The following is an 18913-nucleotide window of genomic DNA, read 5'->3' as shown; positions in this document are numbered from 1 at the left end:
GACCTGAGGAGGGAGTGGCCTCGGGGGGCTCGGCCAGCCCCGGCTCTCCCACCTGCCCCTCTTCCTGCCCCGCCTCGGCCTGGCCTCCCTTCCCCTCCCGGCCTTGAGCTCTCAGCTCAGCCGTCCATAGTGGCTTGGGGGCGCAGTGGGGGTGGCCAGGCTTCGCACAAAGCCCGAGTGGGTGGGTGGCAGCACTTTGGGACTGGCGCTTGTGCTCGGAGGGGGCTGTTGTCTGTTCTTGCACTTGCCACCTTGCCCCTTCCCGGCCCCAGGAGACTGTGGAGGAGGAAGGCCCCCCGCCCTGCTCAGGTTGGGGACAGGCGGGCGCCCCCTTGTTCCCTCGGCCCGTCCGGGTTTTTTCTTTTCACCCCAGGATAGAGCCACTTACTTCTTGCCTTGGTTCGGCTACTTCTGTGCACCCCCCCCCCCATCGCTTCCTTTGTCTTGGCCCTTTCCCCAAACAGCCTGAGCTTCTCCCAGCCCAAGGCCCAGGCCTGGGGGGGTCCAGGACCCCTTGGCCCCGGGCCCCTGGGCAGTGTGACCTCGCGCACACGCACATAGACACGTTTCTGCTTGTATTGGAGCTGCAGGGTGGGGTCCCCGGCAGGGCAGCCCCCCCCCATGCCCCCCAGCCTTCCCAGCCGCATCTGGTCCCGCCTCGGTGGAGGGGAGCCACTTGGGGGGGGCCAGGACCCTCAGATCCTCAATAAACCTCCAGTGGCTTCGGCAGAGCCCCCCGGGGGTTTTGCAAGGAAGTTGGTAGACCGCCGGTGTGGTTTGTGGGCCGCGCCCGGGGTGGGGGGTCCGCCTGCGCGCCGGCCCGCGAAGGCGGGGTGCGCCCTTTGTGCTCCCTCGGGCAGCGCGATGCGGGGCGCGGCGGGGAGGGGGCTGTCACTCGGGAGCGGCGCCCCCCGCGCCCGCCGCCGGCCCCGCCCGCCGAGGGGCCGGGCCTGCCCCGTTGTTGGGGCGCCCCGCCCCGGCTCCGCCCCCCGCTTCCCGGGCTGGAGAGGAGCCGCGGGGCGAGCGCAGGATGAGCGAGAGGGGCCGGGGCAGCCGCCAGCGCCAGCGGACGCGCCCCCCGAGCCGCCTGCCCGCCCCGCGCTCCCCGAGCCCCCCGCGGCCGGGCCGGGCGCGCCTCTGCCCGGGGCCCGCCGGGGCCCCCCCCTCGGCCATGCCAGGCCGGCGCTGAGCCCGCTGGGGCGGGGTGGCGGCCGGGCCGGGGCCCCCCCACGGGGTCCCCCCCGCGGCGTAGGCTGGCGCCCCCCGGCCTGGCGCTGGGCCCCGGGGCCATGGCGTTCACCTTCGCCGCGTTCTGCTACATGCTGACGCTGGTGCTGTGCGCATCGCTCATCTTCTTTGTCATCTGGCACGTAAGGCCGGGGCCGGGGGCGCCCGCGGGGGCGGGGGCCGCCTGGGGGGGACTTGTCGCCGGGGCCCCGATCCCCCGTCGTGGGCCCCCAGGCGGCGGGGTGGGGGGCGAGGTTTGGGGCTGCCCCGCTTTCTTCTTCCTCTCCCCCCTCCCCCCTTCCCGGCAGGGCACCTCGCCAGTGCTCCCTCTGTCTGTCCCCGGGTCTGTCTGTCCCCCCTCCTCCCTTCCTCTCCATTGTGGGTTTTTCCAGCCGAGCGATGGAGCCAGTTGCCATAGCAACTGCATCTGTTTACGAGACCCACATCTACCAGCATCCATTTAACCCTTTCCCTTGCCTATCTCGCCCCCAGTGTCCACGGAGGAAGGGGCTTGGTGGGACGGACTCCCCCACATTCGCTCACCCCCTTTGATCCTCCCCTCCTCTCCTTTTCCCGACTCCATCCTTCCTCTGGCCTGATTGTTCTCCAAACTGTTCAGCCCTGCTTACTGTCCCAGGTCCTTATTAGCCCAGGGTGTTCTGGAAGCCGGGGGCGGGGGGGGGGGGGGGCAGGAGGTTCCCTGGGTCAGGGGCCCTTTTTACTTTCTAGTCACTGGCAAGTCTGTTGTGCTGCCAGCCTCCTGTCTCCTCCCATCCCCACAAACCTCCTCCACTTCCCTTTCTGCTTCCCACCCCCAGTGGCTCTTCTCTCCACTCCTAACCTCCTTTCCATGGGGTTGGGTTTTATTCTCTCCATTTCTTTCACATTCTCCAATTTTCTAGCACCCTCCTACCATTCATTCATTTATTCATTCCATTCATTCTCTGAACAAATGTTTCCTGGGCACCTGGACTGGGCATGGGGGGGGCGGGGGCTGGCACTCTATAGAATATGGTTCCTACCCTCAGGGAATTCACATTTTCCCCATGTCCCCAACTCCACACCCCCTCTTCTGTTTCTCTGCCATCATTTCAATCTGCACATCTGTGTTCTTTGATTTGCTTTCAATCTCTCCTTCCCACATCTCTTGCCTCTCTCTAGCTCCACTTGCCATCTCTTGCGATTTCATCTTCCTTTCCCTCTGTACTTCCTGTCTCATCTCTCCCATATGTCCATCTTTGTCATCCTCTCCATCTGGTTCCCCCTCCTCATTTCCTCTTCCCCCCATGTCAGTCTCATTTCTCCTCTCGCTCTCCCCCCACCTCTGTCTCTCCCTCTCATTTGTTCTCTTTCCAATCTGCTGCTTTCCTCTGCCCCAATGTTCTCTCCCCCAACTTGTCTCTCTGCCCCTCATTCTCCATCTTCAGTGTCTTCGACACTTGTGCCTCTCTCACCCTCTGTGCTAATTGGGTCTTTCTCGCCCTTCTGCTTCCTTTCACCCACTTCTATCCTCTCTGAACCTTTTACCTGTCACCTCCATTCTTATGGATCCTTTTCACCCAGATGTCTTGGTTTTCTCCCGTCCCCCTTCACCCCCCCCCCCCCAGGGCTTGTTGCTTTCTCACATTCTTGTCACCATCTCAGGAGCACCTGCTTGTTTCACCCCCTTGCTCTCATCCCCATCCCTCTCCCCCATCTCTCCTCTCCCCGTGTCTTGCCCTGTCCTCATCAAGTATATAATGAACCCCCATTGCATGCCACAGCTGAGGCTTGGCTAATTCCTTTTTTCTCGGTACCATTTTTTCTTTTCCGATCTCTCTGCTCCCCTTTCCCCCTCTCCACTGCTATGATCATCTCCCCTTGTGTCTTTATAATCTTTCTCCGTGTCCCCATCTTAGTCTCCTATCCTCCCCACTCCCACACCATGAAATCAGATGAGGCAGAGAATAAGCATTTATATAGATGGCCCTGGATTAAGGGGCTTTTACAACGATCTCCACAATCCTGTGAAGTTGCTGTTTACATCACCATTTTTACAGTTGAAGAAACTAAGGCAAATCGAGGTTTTAGTGACTTGTCCAGGGTCACGTTGTCTTGAGATTTGAACTCAGGCCTTCATGACTTTAGGCTCAACAGAACTCTTAACCACTATCCCAGTGGTCGGTGAACATTAGGAAGGAGCAGGGGAGACTGGACCTCAGGTGGAATGGGAGAAGGCCCTAGGGAGCCAAGGTAGCTAGATTTCAGAAGACACATTCTTCAGGGAGCAGAGCCTGTGTCCAGGAGCAGAGAGAATGGGACTGAAGCTGGCACTTAAGAGTTGGGAAGGAGGGGCTGTGGGCTAAAAGGAAGGACTTTCAGGAACATTTCTCTACTTTGGAGCCACTGAAACCGCCCTGGACTGGTCCCTGATGCCAGGGCTTTTGCCCACCCCCTAATCCCAGATGACCCATCTTCCAAACCTGAGCATTGCCAGGCTCCCTGATGGGCCAGGGCTTTCTCACAAGAGAAGAACTTGCTTCTAAGAATGAATGCCCAGATGGGCTGCATGGAGTAAGAGAAGTAATGCAACTACCCTTGTCCAAGGGCAGGGCCATTTGTGCCAGAGAAGAGGTGGAAGGGGTCTGGGGGAGAACAGGGAAGAAGCCAAAGCAAAGCCTGGATGGCACTGCCAGGGGAGAAAGTTCTCCCCCGGGGAATCCCACTCTCTCACTTTACAGCCGAAGAAAGGGGGGCCAAGGGTGGGAAAGCCACTAGTCCAAGGTCATATGGGACAATGGTGGCAGAGCTGGGCCTGCTTGGGCTCCAGCTCTCTCCTGCTTCTCCCTCCATCTGGAGCCCCCCTTCCAGCCCCACATCATGTGTGCAGGGAAGGGGAGGAGGTGGTACTTGCAGTTGCTAGGCAACCACAGGGCAAGCTGGGCTCTTGTCAAGTTCATCGGGTGAGTGACAGGTGTCAGATGGTGGGGGAGGGGATTTGCTGATTGGAATGGGGGAGGGGCACCTGGGCTCTGGGACTGGACTTGTGAGAGGAGGCACGGGAGGTTATCGCCGCCATCCCCCCCCTGCCCGGACCCAGTGGCACCCTGGGCTCCAGATGGCACCCTAAGGAACAGGAAAGGCGAGATGTTCTCTAGACAGAGCCACCCGGCCTCCCCCCCACCCCGGCTGCCACAGGAAGAGACAGAGGAGTGGGTCTGCCCAGCCCAGAGTGAGGCAGTGTACACGCACCAGTCCTGCCCAGGCCAGGGCCCCCTAGGGTAAACAGCGCCAAGGGTCCCCATCTCCAAGTGCGGGAGGAAGGCTGCTGTTCCCCCCGTGACCCCTCTCCACGGGCCAGGTTACCTCTTCTCTGGCATTGACGCCCCAGGGCATGCCAGGCAGAGAGAGAGAGAGAGAGATCAGGGACTCTGTGCCCCTTAGCAAGTGAGAAGAGTCCCGGGTCTGAAGCCCTCGTGGGCCACCTCTTAGCTGTTTGGTCCTGGACCGACCACTTGCTCTGATCCAGCCTCCTCCCTGAGAAAGGAGCTGTTTCTGGGGGTCCGGGGTGGGGCACCCCCCAGACGCCCCGAGCCTGACAAGCACCCACCCCTACCCAGATCATCGCCTTTGACGAACTGAGGACCGACTTCAAGAACCCCATAGATCAGGGCAACCCGGCGAGGGCAGTAAGTCGATACATGTGCTGTGCCGAGGTGTGTCCGTCGGTCTGTCCGTCTGTGTCGGGGCTGGGCAGAGGGCAGAGGGCAGATCTGCGGAGGAAGAAGCGGGCCTGGGGACAAGGCCACCGAGCCCCGGGGGAGAGCTCTGGGGAGGGGGCGGGAGCCTGCCCGCCGCCTTCGGCTCGGGGGGTCGGATCCGCTCACGTCCCGCCTGGGGAAGGGGGAGGGCGAAGCCAAGCCCCCCCCCCCAGGTGCCTTGGCCGCCGCAGCGCTCTCGGGGCCGTTGCCCGGGAGATGCGGGTGAAGTGCCCGCCCTCCATGGCAACGGTTACCGTGGGAACGGCGGCGCCTGCCTCTCTCCGTGGTGACGTCGCCATGGAAACCAGGCTTCCGCGGGGAGCCGAGCTCCCTGACAGGATGGGGGAGGTCTTCTCCGTCTCCCCCCCCCCCCCTGCATCCATCCCTCACCTGGCTCCCTCCCTGACCCTCCTCTCCTCCCCACAGCGAGAGCGTTTGAAAAACATTGAGCGGATCTGCTGCCTCTTAAGGAAGGTCAGTGGGAGGTGTTGGGGGTCACACGACCCCCCGTCTGTCTGTCTGGCCATCTGCCTGGAGCCCCGGCCGAGGCGCCGGGCCGCTCTGCCACCTTCATTCTCTGTGTGTCTCTGTGTGTGTGTGTGTGCCCGTGGGCAGGCCCCCGGGATGAGATGGGTGGTCCTGGCGGGCTCGGCCCGTACTTGATCGGTCCCGACGTGCCGGGGCTTTGGCCGGATCCCCGAGTCTTCGGCGCCCGGCCTTCTCGGTCCCATTCCCACCCCGCCCTCCTCCCTCAGCTCCACTTGCCCCAGGAAGGGGAGGGGGGCCGCCGGGTCGAGATGCCCCTCGCTGAGGTGCAAATTAGGCATCCCTATGCAGCCCTTCTCTTCCCAGCAGGCTCAGGGACGCCCCACCCCAGGACCCCTACTCCCTCTCCCAGCCCCAGGACCACAGAACAGGTGGGTTGACGGAGCCCAGGTGGCGAGCTCAGTGCAGCGCTCCCTGCTCCGGGGCCTGTCGGGAAGGGAGGGCCCCCCCCCTCCGCGGGGCTAGGAGGCCGGTGCTGACCCCCCGGTGCCCCCCTGGCCCCCCCTCCAGCTCGTGGTCCCCGAGTATTCTATCCACGGCCTCTTCTGCCTGATGTTCCTGTGCGCCGCGGAGTGGGTGACCCTGGGCCTCAACATCCCCCTCCTCTTCTACCACCTATGGAGGTGATCGGGCTGCGCTTGGGAGGAGGGGGGCGGGCGGGGGAGGGGCCACCCCCCGTGGAGGCGACGGGGCTGCGCCTGGGGGGAGGGGAGCCAGGCTTCCGCGGCCGGGGGCGCGGCGGCGGCTCCCGGGCCCAGCTCCCCGGCCCCCCCAGGTACTTCCACCGGCCGGCGGACGGCTCGGAGGTGATGTACGACGCCGTGTCCATCATGAACGCAGACATCCTCAACTACTGTCAGAAGGAGTCCTGGTGCAAACTCGCCTTCTACCTGCTCTCCTTCTTCTATTACCTGTACAGGTGAGCCGCGCCCCGCCCCGCCCCGGGGGGGGCCGGGCCGCCGCCCCGCCCCGCCCCAGCCCGCCCTCTCTCCCTCCCCAGTATGGTCTACACGTTGGTGAGTTTCTAAAGGGGGAAGCCGGCCAGGGAGTGAACCCCGAGAACGGACCGGACGCCTGTGCACCCCCGGCCCCGCGCCCCTTCCGGACCGCGGAGAAGAGCCACGCCCCGCCCGCGGCCCCCAGCAGCCTCGGCTCTGGGGGAAGGCGAGGGGCGCTGGGGCCTCCCCGGCCCCTGCCCCCCAACTTGCTGCTATGGGATGGCCCGCCCCTCCCCAGCCCCAGCCCCTCCCCGCCAGCCCTCCTGCCCCCTCCCCAGGGAGGCGGGGCCCCGGGGAGGGGAGGGGCGTGAGCAGGCTCAGCCGGGGGCTCCTCCCCAGCCCCACCTCCCGCTCCCTGCTCTCCCCCTGCCCCGCCCCCTCGGCTCTTTCTGGTGTCCCCCCCTGGCCGCTGCCCTCCACCCTGTCCTCGTCTCTCCCGGTGCCCCCGTTCTGAGGCGCGGGTGTGTCCCCCAAGTCTCTCGGCCGGTCGCGGCCCCTTGTGATTGAATAAACAGCTGCAAAGACCCGAGGCCCCGGGTGTGGAGCGCCCCGCCCCCTCCTCGCCCGCGGGGCCCCCCCCTGCACCAGTCGGCCCGGGCTCCTCTGGGGTGGGGTGCGCCAAGGAGGAGCCGGGCCCGGAGGAAAGGCAATGACGGGCCCGAGGTCTCCTCCCCGAGGGAGTTCGGAAGGGGTCGGTGGAGGCGCAGAAAGGCCAAGGGGGGGCTGGGGAGGAAGTGTGCCCCAAGGGCCCGGGCAGGCTAGACGCTCAGAAGCCCCCTCCCCGCCGTGCCGCGGACCGACCAGGGGACCTGGATTCAAACGCTACCGCCTAACGATGTGACCGTGGCCGAGGCCCTCCCTCGGTGCCTCAGTTTCCTCGTGAATAAAACTAGGGCACCGGAGCAAGTGTTCCAGCTCTAATCCCTCGGTGCTTCTTTGGTGGCTGAGGGTGGGGGGCCCCATCAGCCCACCTTGCCCCTGGGGGGGGCGGGGGCCGGGCAGGGACTTGCGCACGGACACTGTCTCCCGGGCGGCCCCGCGGGGCCCGGAGCGGGCAGGGCGAACGGCTCGAATCGAGCGGGGCCGGGCCCTGGCCCTGGCCCTGGGGGGCTCCCTGGGCCCTGGCGGGGTCCCGGCCGGGGCTCGCTTCCCAGGAATGAGGGACAGATGGGGCTGAAGCAATTAAAACCTTCAATGTACAAGAGAAAAAAAGCACGACGGGCATGGCCGGCCCAGTGTTCCTGGGGGAGGGGCCCGTGCGGGTCACCGGACCAGGTGGCAGGTCAGCCAGTAGATAATCAGGGGCTGGAAGGCCGCCGCGGCCAAGGTCAGGTAGAGCTGGGGGCGCCGCGGGGGGGCCGGGCCCCCCATCCCATCGGGGCTGGCGGAGGCCGTCCGCAGGGAGCGCACCTGTGGGAGACAGCGCTTCAGCGGGGGCAGGGGCGGCCACAGACCCCCAAGCTGGGCCCGCGCTGCCGGGGTGGGGGGACTCACAGTGAAGTACATGAGGGCCGCCGAGGTCCAGGCCAGCGCCACGTAGTAGCCGTCGCTGCCGAACAGCAGCCCGGTGAGCACGCTCAGGATCATGCTGGCGAGCAGAGGCCGCGGGTCAGCCGGGCCGGCACCTTCCACGCTGCCCGGCGTGCCCACCGCCCGCGCCGCGGCTCCCCTACCAGGAACGCGGGGGGCGGGGCTCACCAGCGTGGCGCTGCTCATGCCAAAGCCCTCACCGGCAGCCTTGCCCCCAGGTGCCCAGTGCCCCCCACTGGCTCGGGCCTCCCGCCGCCCTCCTCTCTGCACTGCAGAGCCCAGGATGCAGACGAGTGCAAGGGTGTGGGGAAAGGGAGCCAGGTGGGGGCTTGAAGCAAGACTGAGGCCCAGGTCCCGGGGCTCTTCCCCCACAGGCTTCGGGCCTCGCCAGCCCCTCTCCTCTGCTATGATCTCCCTGTGCCACTGGCAGGGACCTCCCTCACCCTCAGCTTTCTCTGATGGCTCCTTCCTACCTTCACAGTCAATCACCATCTTCAACAGTCCCTGGGCCAGCTCCCCCCCATGTCCTGCTGCCCCCAATCCCACACTCAACCTGGTTGCCTTAGGCTCCATATCACAGAACTCATTGGGTCTCTTCAGGCTCCCCCTCCCCTCCCGGATCTCAGCCCCCCTCCCCAGGCTCTGGTTAGGGCCCCTTCTCTACAGTCACCCACTTTCCCCAAGCAGATGATGTCCAGCCTGAGGGTGCTTCCTGAGCTCCCCCTCACCTCACCCCAGGCCTCGGCCCAGTCCCCATTCGTAGCCTCAATGTTCTTTCTGCCTCCAGACTCTCTCCCCAACATCAGTCCCATTGGATCGATCCTCTCCTTTTGCAGGTGCCAGCCGGGCTCAGTTCTTGGACCCTCCTCAGGGACCTCCCTGCCTCAGTTTTCCTCAGACCAGTCTCCACTCGGGGCCCAAGCTCAGATGCAAGGATCTGTTTTCTCCCTCTGGTCTTCCAAGACCTGGCCAAGAGGCCCTTGCTGGGTCTCCTGCCTCAGTCTAGTCTCCCTTCTCCTTGGCTTTGCCCTGGCTGGGCCTCACACCTGCAATGTCCTCCCTCCTCTCCAGACACCAGTAAGCACCACCCCACCCCACCCCGCCATGTACAAGGAGCTTGAGAGCTGTTTGCTCCTGGGAACAGTCACTAAACTGCCCACTGAGTGATGCCACCTTTGGCCCAACAGGCCCGTGAGGAGCTCCTGACACCAGAGCCACAGGCCTCCATCACCCCCTTTGCCAGGTCAGGAGGTGAAGGCCAATGGGAGATGCGACTTGTCCAGGACCATAGGGAAGGTGAAGGGCAGCGCGAGGATTTGAATCTGGGCTCTTAGTCCATCACGGGTCCTTTCCTCCCTCCCCACCCCAGGCCTGGAACTCACCCCACATATTTATAGCCACTGTAGGCGAGCAGATGGAAGGTGCTCAGGTCACTGCGGACGGTGGCCAGGTAGAGGCCGAGGAGCAAGGCCAGCACCTCGATGACGACCCACACCAAGGCAGTGCTGGCACACAGGCCGAGGACCTCGGGGGAGAACCTGGAGCCCAGTGGGAGGGGGGTGGGGAGATTGACAGTCAGCAAAGCAGGGTTCCCAGAGACCCAGGACCCCAGCAGCCAAGTGACCGGGCTCTGACAGAGAGGTGGTGGACCGCAGGGTTGCCGTGGGAGGGTTAGCTCATTGCTTAACTGCATATCTTTGTTCCCAAGAACAGTTCTCCAGCCCCCTAAAAACTCCCGTTGGGCAGAAACCCCAAAAAGTCTTGTTTCCAGTTTAAAATGGGAGACAGGCCAGGGATCACCAAGAGGAAAAGTGAGGCGGAGACAAAGGTGGGGACTATGGGTCCTGGATACAAACTGTCAAACCTCTGCCCCACACTTCCCACTTTGAGCAAGCTAACCTGAAACTCTCGGGTCAAAGTGTGACTCCCCCAAGGCCCCAGGAGAGAAGGGGATGAGGGGGGTGCGGGCTGACCTTTTCTGAATCCCCAGCGCCATCCCAGCCAGGAGGATGTAGGTGATAAATGCCATTGCTGCCAACCAGAGAGAAAGGCAGAGGCTCAGGGCCGTGAGTCCCAAGCTCCCAACTCTGTTCAGACTCAGGCTCCTCCTGCTCATCCCCTTCACCCCAGCTCCCTCTGTCAGGCCAGATACTCACTGGGGATGTAGAGGTCGGGAGCATTGAGGTCCTGCCGAGGAGGCAGGGGCACGTCCCGGCTGCACTGGACCTCCCAGTTCTTGGGGGCAGAGGGAACAGAGAGGCACTGTCAGGGCCCAGGACACAGTGGAGCTAAAGCCCCCCCAGCCCCGGGGGAGCCCGGAGTCCAGCTCACCTGGTGCGTGTAGGGGAAGACGAGCAGGCCCAGCTTCCTGGCCACATAGGACGTGTCCACGGCAAAGAAGTGCTTGAGCTTGTTCATGGACACAAACCTGTGAAGCTGGAAACCAGAAAGGCCTCCCCAACGTGAGAATGAGACACAGGGAGGGAACACCAGGGCTGGAGACCTGAGAGACCACCAAGCTGCTCCAGATCACACAGGTGGAAGCAAATTTGAACTTGGGCCTTACCTCCAATCAGGCTCTTAATGGTGGCCCTTCCTTGCCGGGCCTTCAGCCTCGGCCCTACCCTGAGGAGCCTCAGGTAGTCTGGGAGGCTCAGTGGAGAAACCCCTCAAATCCTCGGACAAGTGAGCCAACATGCCTGGGCCTCAGTTCCCCCGTCTATCAAAGGAGCTGGACCAGCCCCAACATCCCCACAACAGCCCCTTCTATTCCCGTGGCCTCTGAGGTCACTCACCTCCTTGTGTACCATGTCTTTGCCCTGGGAGGCGATGGAGCTGCCATAGGCCATGGCCACATTGGCCATGGGATCCCCCAGCAAGTTGCTGACATTGAAGGCCACATCTGAACCCTGTGGCGGGTAGGGACCAGGTTGGATGGGGTACCCACCACTCGTGTCATCAAAGAGTGGAGATGGCTCTGGGGCGGCCCTGACCCTGTGCTTGGACCCTGAGGGGGAGAGAAGAGAAGGGGAAGATGGCGGATTGAAAGGTGGAGCATCGACTGGCCCCTGAAGCAGTAAGTTAAACTGGAAGGAAGCAGACACCAGCATGCCCAACTCAGAGCCGACTGGGAATCCCAGTCTTGGACTATGTGGCCAAGTGGTCATCCAGCCATGGACCTCCTAGGGATGGACAATGAACACACCCTCTGTCACACCGGTCGGGGATGGAAATGCCTGCAAAGCACTCACGGCCACCCTTTATGCAGTGGCCAAGACCTGGGGGACGGGAGAACAAATGACAAACGGAATGGCATCATAAGGCAGGACCTTGTGGAGAGAGAGAGAGAGAGAGAGAGAGAGAGAGAGAGAGAGAGAGAGGTGTGCCTGTGGAAAGACTTACAGACGGAGGCAGAGAGAAAGGAGAGAAGAGTGTCGGAGAATGAGCCAGCCCTCCACAGGGGACCTCCCCCGCCACTGTCGATGCTTCCTCTCTGGGGTGTCCCTCTCCCCGGGGGTCCGGGTCCTGATCCTGGGAAGCCTGGAAGAGGTCTTACCCTCTGCCCAGTCCTAAGTCCCCTGCCAGCCACCTCCTCTGCACTCAGCTCTGCCCTCCCCATGCTCCAGGGGCTGCCCTAGGCACGGGGGGGGGGGTCATCCACCCAACAAACAAGGCCCCGAGATTGGCCTCGGATGGTCACTGTGGACACAGGTCCCATCCTCCTCTCTGGGCTGGACGGCGGCCGGGAAGGGGCTGCAGGAGAGGGCGCACCAGGAGGAAGAGGCTGAAGGCTTGGGGGCACAGTGGGGTCACTATGGGGAAGGAGGGTTCGGAGGCAAAGGCTAGGTGACCTCCGAGGATCCGGGAGGGGCTGAGAACAGCGATGGCACGGGTGGGCGCGGGCTCGGCACAGGAGATGGGGGGCTGGGGGCGGTTTAGGCGGCTGTCCGAGCAGGGGGCTTGTCGGGGTGGGGGCTCGCCTCCCGAAGGTCAAAGGGCACCCGGAGGGGCGGGTCCAGGCCCCGCCCGAGGCCGGGCCTCCTCCGTCTGCCGGGCGGGCCGAGCCCAGGCCGGCCGAGCCCGGGTCCGAGGGGACACTCGGGCGGCCCGAGGCCCGGCAGGGGGTGGGGAGGGGGCCCCCTGGCGATGACGTCACCCCGCCCCGCGCTCACCTTGGGCCCCGTACCCCGAGTGATAAGCCATGAGCGAGGCGCCTCCGCCGCAGGGCCCGTCGGGTAGGAGCTAGTGGAGTCGCGGCTCCGGGCTCCGGGCGCGAACTGCCACTCCCGGGCCGCCAGACACGTCTCCCCGCCGGCCCGCCGCAGCCGCCATGCTCCCGACGTCACCCTCTCCGCCTCTCATTGGCCGGTCTCCCACGTGATGGCTTCCCCGCCCCCTTTCTCCATTGGCTACTGGCTTCCCATCTCGCCCCGGATTCGGTGGAACCCGACTTCCGGAAGCTTGGGGAGGGTGGAGCCAGAGATACGAGTGTCTGATTGGGCGGCAGAACCGTCCCGGCTGCTAGGACGGTCCAATGAGCCGGCCCGGGCCGAGTGGCTGGAAGGAATCGGGAGGACGCCTGCGCAGTGCAGCGGGTGAAGGTCTCCCTGCCACGACTGCAGAGCCGGGCCGAGGCGGCGGGGCGGGGCGGGGCGGGGCCTCGCCCTCAGCCCGGGCGCCCCCTCTTCCCCTCCCGCTTCTCCTGCGGACTCTGACCCCGCTTTTCTCCGGGCTCTTTGACCCTTGACCCTCCCCCTCGCGGTCGGCTCCGGGCCTCCCCTCCCCCTGCATTCCCGCGGCCTCTCCCCTCTCCCTTCCCTCCGGCCCGCCTCGCCCCCTTTGTCTCCCGCGCTCCCCGCCCCCAGCTCCGTCCGCAGCTTGGGGAGAGCCCGGTCCGGGGCTGGCCGGGGCGCCGCGGGGGAATGCGGCGCTCGGGCCAGAGGTGGAGCCGGGCGAGATGTGCGGGCCAGGCCCCGGAGCCGGGCGGAGCCGGGCGGAGCCGGGCGGAGCCGGGCGCCCGGGCCTCCGCCGCGGCCCAGGCAGGCCCAGGGCCGGGCCCCCAGGGGCCGCTCCCGGCCGCAGACCCGGAGGGCTTGGGAGCTGTCCCGGTGCTGAAAAGGGTGGCCGCCCCGGAGGAGCGAGGCAATGCTGTTAAGGGACTTGCCCAAGGCCACACGGCTGGGTCACTATGAAGTGTCTGGGGCCGGATTTGAACCCAGGTGCTCCTGACTCCAGGGCCGGGGCTCTGTCCTAGCCGCCCCTTGGGGGGGAGGGGAGCTTTGCTCGGCTGCTACTCTGCCGGGACTGACCTCCGGAGCCAAGAGGCCCAGAGCCGAGGCCGGCTCCCCGGGGGCCCAGCCCCTTCTGGCCTCAGTCACCCCCGAGTTGTTTGGACACGATCTGTGGTTCCCCCCCACCCCCATCGTGAGCAAAGATCTAGTGGTGGGCGCCTAATACATGTGAGTGCAATAAAAAGGGTCACGGAAAGCCGTGGCCCCGCTGAGGCCAGGGACCGATGACTAAACATTTAAGTGCCGCACGTTTGCCAGACTCACTGCACTGTGCTGGGCGACAGCCCCAGCCAGGCCTTTCTGAAGGGTGCGCCCAGGCCCCGACAGAATCCTCTGACACGGGATCGTGGTAGCCTGGCCGGTCCGCCGGGCTCTGGAGCCGTGAGGGGTGGGATGGGGGGTGGAGAGCTCAGGGCTCTCATGCGACACTCGAGCTCCTGCATCCCGGTCCGGCCATCGCGGTGCCACCCAGGCCCCCGGCGCCTCCCTGACCGTCCCTCTGGGGCCTGCACAGTGGGAGGCTCCAGGGCAAGATGTTCGGGGGTGCTGCAGTGAGTTTTTCTGGGAGCCCCCCACCGCCCGGGCCAGGGACCAGGGACAGTGGCGGAGGAGAAGAGGAAAGGGGAGGAGCAGGGGAGGAGGGAGCCCGGCGCGCGCCGTGCCATCCCGTGCCCACACACCGGGGAGGCTGGTGGGAGTGGCGGGGGCCGGGCCTCGGTGCCAGGCGCTGCCCGCCGGTGCCGCGGGGGCGGGGTCAGCGGGCGGGCGGGGCCGGGCTCTGGCTCCGCACTCCCTCCGCGGCCGCCGAGCCGAGCGGATGCCCCCGGCCCGGGGCCCGTCTCCCTATCATGCCCGGGCCCCTGGAGGTGACGGCGCGGACACGATGCCCCAAGGAGAGTCCGAAGGCGGCGTAGACGGCGGCGGCGACGGGGCGGAGGTGCCCACGCTCATCCCAGACGGGGAGCCGCTGAGGGAAGAGGTAAATAACGGGGGGCGGCGGGCAGGGCCCGCCTAGAGAGCCGCCGTGCCTTTGGCTGGCCTCCTTCCCCCCAGCCGGGGACGCCCCACCAAGGTCCTTGGAGGGACGGTTTCCTTGGACATTCCCCAGCTCCAGAGAGTTGGGGGGGGTTGGGGGTCTTCAGCCCCAAGCACACCCCGAGATTCGGCCCCGCCCCCATTCCATGACGTCAGGGCAAGAGGAAGCCACCACTCACTCCTTCATTGGCCGGAGGGGGAAGCTTTGGGTTGAGGGGCTCGGGGAATGAGGTTTAGGTCCCCCCCCCAGGCCAGGGTCACCCCCTCCCCTCTCTGTGTTGGCTCAGGAGCCCCAGCCTGCAATGCAGCAAGGAGGCTGGGGCCGAGGCTGAGGCTGGAACGGGAGAGGGGAGGAGGAGGGGAGGAGGAGACAGGAAGGGGGGGAGGAGGAAGGGCAGAAGAACCCTCCGGATTTTACCTGCTGCTCTAAACCCTCTTCCCCAAAGGAAGGAGGAAGGGGGCGGCAAGGAGAGGATTGAGGCTCCGAGGTCGTGGGCAGCAGAAGGACATAGCATTGACCCCCAGTGTGTCCCCCTGGGCCCTATCCCAGAGCCAAGGAGACAGGCTGCTTGGGTAGTGAATGTAGGAAGGATGGAAGATGTGGGGGGAGTTGTGTGTATGATGAACTATGCCCGTGTTTCGGATCCTGGTGATAGAGGCCTATGTGGGCATGTCCCTTTTGTATGTCTAAGGCCTGTGTGTGGTTCTCTAAAGGTTGTGTGGGAGCCCTGGGGGCTGGACTGTTCACGTTGGGAGCTGTTCCCTCTCTCCTTGGGCTTCTCTTGGCCTGCTCTCATTCTGTTGGGAGAATGTATGTGGAGGTGGGGGGGGGAGGGTCAGGTGAGGAGGGCTTCTCTCTGCAGCTTAGATTCTCCCATATTCATCATCATCGTCATATTCTCATCCTTGGCCCCTTTCCCTGGGCCTTACATCCTCCTGCCTCTTTTTGCCTTCTGTTCTCCCATCTTCCCCTCCATCAACCACCTCCACACACCTGGCCTGCTCTCTTTTCCTTAGACATTTCTGCCTGTGGTTTTTCTTTCCAGTTCTTTTCTTCCTTCACAGTGTGTGTGTGTGTGTGTGTGTGTGTGTGTGTGTGTGTGTGTGTTGGGGAAGGAGGCCTAAAGCTTCTTCCCCAGGACTTCAGCCAGGCAGAGGGCATGCTAGGTCTTCCCTTGGGTGGGTGAGCCTTTCCCAGGAGAATTGGAGGTGGGGGCAGGAAGGAGTAAGATGAGCTGACCATCATACCAGCCTGTCTGTCAAACAACCTCCCCCCACTGCACAGATGGAAAATGGGGGACAGTAGTCCATCTGCTGCTGTCCCTGCCCCCAGTCCTAGTCTTCTCCCCACTTCCTTTCCTATACTGTTCTTGCCCTGCTCCCATCTCTCCCTCCCTTTCTGGGATTCTCTAGCAGTCCCAGGGTCCGACTACAGGGGCCCCTTCGCCAGTCTCCCTTGTTTCTGTGCCAGCCTGACTGCCTCCTCCTTCTCTCTCTCTCTCTCTCTCTCTCTCTCTCTCTCTCTCTCTCCCCTTCTCTCCTCGTTCCTCCCACCTCTCCCTGTCCCGTTTTTCCCACCTCACAGCAGCGGCCCCTGAAGCAGTCTTTGGGAGGTTCCCTGTGTCGGGAGTCTCACTGGAAGTGCCTCTTGTTAACGCTCCTCATCCATTCATGTGGGGCTGTGGTGGCCTGGTGCTGGCTGGCCACCGTACCCCGTCTGGCCATAGGCGCTGCTCTTTCCCATGGGACCCCAGCCACCTATCAGGCCAGTCCCTGCTCAGATGGCTACCTGTACATCCCTCTGGCCTTCGTCTCCCTCCTCTACCTCCTCTACCTGGCTGAGTGCTGGCACTGCCACATGAGGGCCTCCAGGGCACCCCGTACAGATGTGGTCACAGTGCTGGCTCTGATCCGTCGTCTCCAGCAGGCCCCGCCCTGCGTCTGGTGGAAGGCCACTAGCTACCATTACGTTCGTCGCACCAGACAGATAACCCGCTACCGCAATGGCGATGCGTATACCACCACCCAGGTCTACCACGAGCGGGCCGATAGCCGGACAGCACGGGGTGAATTCGACTATTCTGCCCACGGGGTCCGAGACGTGTCCAAGGAGCTGGTGGGGCTGTCGGACCACCCTGCTACCCGCCTGCGCTTCACCAAGTGTTTCAGCTTTGGAAGCGCAGAAGCTGAGGCGGCCTACCTCACTCAGAGGGCCCGGTTTTTTGGGGCCAACGAGGGCCTTGATGATTACCTGGAGGCTCGGGAGGGGATGCATCTGAAGGACGTGGACTTCCGAGAGTCGCTGATGGTGTTTGCAGATCCCCGCAGCCCGCCCTGGTATGCCCGGGCCTGGGTGTTCTGGCTGGTATCCGTGGCCACACTGTCCTGGCCGCTCCGTGTGGTGGCCGCCTACGGCACGGCCCACGTCCACTACCAGGTGGAGAAGCTGTTTGGGGCTAGCTCTCCCCCACCTGGCCACGCCCCTGGAGGCCCATCCCTTTCCCGAGTGGCCACTGTGGACTTCACAGAACTCGAGTGGCACATTTGCTCCAATCGGCAGCTGGTGCCCAGCTACTCCGAGGCCATGTTGATGGGCCCTGGCCCCACGGCCTACCTCAGAGGCTGCCAACGTTGCCGCCGTTCCGTCAGCAGCAACTCGCTGCCCCCGTCTCGGGCCAGTGGGCCTCGCCTGCCCTTCAGCCGCAGCCGGCTCTCTCTGGGAGGTGGGAGCCGGGCCGCTACAGGGGTCTTCCGGAGCCTGAGTGGGGGGCCACTGGGTCGTCGGGGAGAAGACACGGAGCCCTTGGAGAGCCCCCCCTGCTATCAGGATGCGCTTTACTTCCCTGTTCTCATCGTTCATGGAGATGGAGGTTGCCGGGGGGATGGGCAAGGTGCGATCTCAGCTCCCTGAGGAAAAGATGGGTGTCGTGGACATAGGGACTGGCAGAGGACCCACACACCCAGAAGCCAGATGAGGAATTGATTCTTGTATAAACCAAAATAGCAAAAGCACCACGCATTTGGGGGGGATCGACAGTCCCAAGTCTAGAAACCAAGGCCCAGATGCCAGTGGCTTTGCTCATCTGGGGGAGAGGACTTTGAACTAGCAGGGGATGGTGGGAAAGCAGATCTTCAGTAAGTCACCGCTGGTTCATCCTCTCTGGGGGGACAGTCTTTCCCCTAAAGCTGAGGGACCATCTGAGTCCCAGCCACTGGGGTCCAGGACAATAGCAGGTACTGAGGCTGTCTTGGGGTGGGGTGGGGGGGCTCTTAGGGAAATGTTTACTCTTCTTAGGGCCAAGGGCTCATTACCCCGCCCCCAGGGAAAAATATCCCCTTCTTGGCTGGAGCTAGAAATTGCTCCAAAGAAATTCAAGCCAGGAAAACTCCCTGACCTGGAAGCTGAGAGTTCTGTGCTTCCTTGGTTCTTTGGGGACAGCACCCCAGCCTCCTCTCCCACAGGTCTATCCTCCAAGAAGCACAAAAAGGGGAGGCATGGGGGAAGGGAGGGGATGCAAGGCTTGGAGGGCCTGACCCAGAACTCCCTCCATCCCTGGGGGTCGGCGCTGGTGATGGGGCCAGTCCCAGAATCTGAGGCCTTCTGTGGACACCGCCTCTGCCAAGCTGCCACATCAGCTCCCGTGATCTCAGAGCTGGCTAGCCTCCCAGCACAGAGCCCCACCTGGGGGGAGGGCCAAGCCAGGGGGCAGGGCCTGGGCACTCTAAGAAGGAGAGGCAGTGGAACAAGGTGGCAGGAGGTGGGCCCAATCCTACCTCTCTCCAGTCTTACTGTATCCCCACACTCGATTTTCCCCAGGGACCCCTTCTCAGCCTCTTCCTGGAGCCCTAGTTCCCTCCCATGAGTACCTCCAAGGTCAGCTGTGCTTGTGTCCTTCCTCCTGCCCCTCTCTGCCCCCCTCTCTGTTCCCTCCCAGGGGACACATTCTTCCCGTCCTCTCCTCCGTTATTGTGATGCTCCTTCTCTTAAACGTCTTCTCAACCCAAGGGAGTCAGCTATGGGGTGGGGGGAACTGGGGCAGCATGTGGGCCACCCAAGGCTCTGAAAGGCCCCTCTCTTTCTCAATGTCATAACCCTAGCCAGGACCCCGGGCCCCCAGGGGCAGCTTTGTCCGGGCGTGCTTTGGCCTATCTGGAGAGGTTTCCCTCTCCTTGGATGGTTCCTTTCCTGGCCAAGGGCTGTCTGGACCCAGATGCTCCTGGGAGGACCCTCTAACCTGGACCACCCATTCTGGGGAGGCTTGGGCAGCAGCCCAGAATGAGGGTTGCAAAGAAGACAAAGAAGAAATAAAAGGTCTGAAACAGCTGTGCCTCCCCTCCTGGTTTCTGAGGGTCGGGCTTAAAAAGAGGATTGTGCGGAGGGTCACACCGAGGCCCTGCCATGCCTGGGAGGGGACTCTGGCAGGGAAACAGGGGAGGCCAGCTCTCTGCTGACCCGGTTGGCTGACCCCCCCTTCCTGTTTCTGGGAGGGAGTGGGGGGGTTTGGGCATCCTCTCCAGGAAAGGTTCATTCCAGGGCCCCACTGGT

At 64.0% G+C, this 18913-nt stretch overlaps 3 protein-coding genes across 5 annotated transcripts; 2 read left to right on the top strand and 1 right to left on the bottom strand.

Moving 5' to 3' along the window:
- Positions 1 to 1196: 1196 nt before the first annotated feature.
- CNIH2 (cornichon family AMPA receptor auxiliary protein 2) lies at positions 1197 to 7425 on the top strand. Of its 3 annotated transcripts, none has more exons than XM_074231015.1 (6): positions 1197 to 1370; positions 4827 to 4895; positions 5394 to 5441; positions 6024 to 6136; positions 6354 to 6432; positions 6514 to 7425. In XM_074231015.1, the coding sequence occupies exons 1-6, from the start codon at positions 1290 to 1292 to the stop codon at positions 6820 to 6822; spliced, it is 699 nt and encodes a 232-aa protein (XP_074087116.1). In that variant the 5' UTR covers positions 1197 to 1289; the 3' UTR covers positions 6823 to 7425. The 3 variants fall into 3 exon arrangements, with proteins under 3 accessions (XP_074087116.1, XP_074087118.1, XP_074087117.1); XM_074231017.1 differs by having other exon boundaries at positions 6289 to 6432; positions 6514 to 6634; XM_074231016.1 differs by lacking the exons at positions 1197 to 1370; positions 4827 to 4895 and having other exon boundaries at positions 5179 to 5441; positions 6289 to 6432; positions 6514 to 6634.
- A 260-nt stretch (positions 7426 to 7685) lies between these two features.
- Positions 7686 to 12710, bottom strand: YIF1A (Yip1 interacting factor homolog A, membrane trafficking protein). Its single transcript, XM_074231014.1, has 8 exons — positions 12214 to 12710; positions 10837 to 11048; positions 10373 to 10477; positions 10198 to 10276; positions 10015 to 10072; positions 9424 to 9579; positions 8006 to 8099; positions 7686 to 7921 (listed from the first exon to the last, which is right to left on the bottom strand). The coding sequence occupies exons 1-8, from the start codon at positions 12242 to 12244 to the stop codon at positions 7775 to 7777; spliced, it is 882 nt and encodes a 293-aa protein (XP_074087115.1). The 5' UTR covers positions 12245 to 12710; the 3' UTR covers positions 7686 to 7774.
- A 1325-nt stretch (positions 12711 to 14035) lies between these two features.
- Positions 14036 to 18710, top strand: TMEM151A (transmembrane protein 151A). Its single transcript, XM_074231013.1, has 2 exons — positions 14036 to 14311; positions 15953 to 18710. Exons 1-2 carry the CDS (start codon positions 14150 to 14152, stop codon positions 17276 to 17278), a joined length of 1488 nt encoding a protein of 495 aa, XP_074087114.1. The 5' UTR covers positions 14036 to 14149; the 3' UTR covers positions 17279 to 18710.
- The last annotated feature ends 203 nt before the right edge of the window (positions 18711 to 18913 follow it).

The sequence above is a fragment of the Macrotis lagotis genome, chromosome 3 (genome assembly GCF_037893015.1).
Source record: "Macrotis lagotis isolate mMagLag1 chromosome 3, bilby.v1.9.chrom.fasta, whole genome shotgun sequence".
Lineage (NCBI taxonomy): Eukaryota > Metazoa > Chordata > Mammalia > Peramelemorphia > Peramelidae > Macrotis > Macrotis lagotis.
The sequence above is the reverse complement of the archived record's forward strand: the minus strand, read 5'-3'. Positions and strand labels throughout refer to the sequence as shown.

What these genes read in the sequence shown, in the direction of transcription:
- CNIH2 (XM_074231015.1), top strand. Translation starts at nt 1,290, where the DNA reads ATGGCGTTCACCTTCGCCGCGTTCTGCTACATGCTGACGCTGGTGCTG. An exon ending in AGGGCAACCCGGCGAGGGCA is followed by an intron (nt 4,896 to 5,393) that starts GTAAGTCGATAC and finishes TCCTCCCCACAG; the next exon opens with CGAGAGCGTTTGAAAAACAT. An exon ending in CTCTTCTACCACCTATGGAG is followed by an intron (nt 6,137 to 6,353) that starts GTGATCGGGCTG and finishes TCATGAACGCAG; the next exon opens with ACATCCTCAACTACTGTCAG.
- YIF1A (XM_074231014.1), bottom strand. Translation starts at nt 12,244, where the DNA reads ATGGCTTATCACTCGGGGTACGGGGCCCAAG. An exon ending in GCGCTGGGGATTCAGAAAAG is followed by an intron (nt 9,580 to 10,014) that starts GTCAGCCCGCAC and finishes ACTGGGCTCCAG; the next exon opens with GTTCTCCCCCGAGGTCCTCG. An exon ending in CGGCCCTCATGTACTTCACT is followed by an intron (nt 7,922 to 8,005) that starts GTGAGTCCCCCC and finishes TGTCTCCCACAG; the next exon opens with GTGCGCTCCCTGCGGACGGC.
- TMEM151A (XM_074231013.1), top strand. Translation starts at nt 14,150, where the DNA reads ATGCCCCCGGCCCGGGGCCCGTCTCCCTATCATGCCCGGGCCCCTGGA. An exon ending in GGGAGCCGCTGAGGGAAGAG is followed by an intron (nt 14,312 to 15,952) that starts GTAAATAACGGG and finishes CCCACCTCACAG; the next exon opens with CAGCGGCCCCTGAAGCAGTC.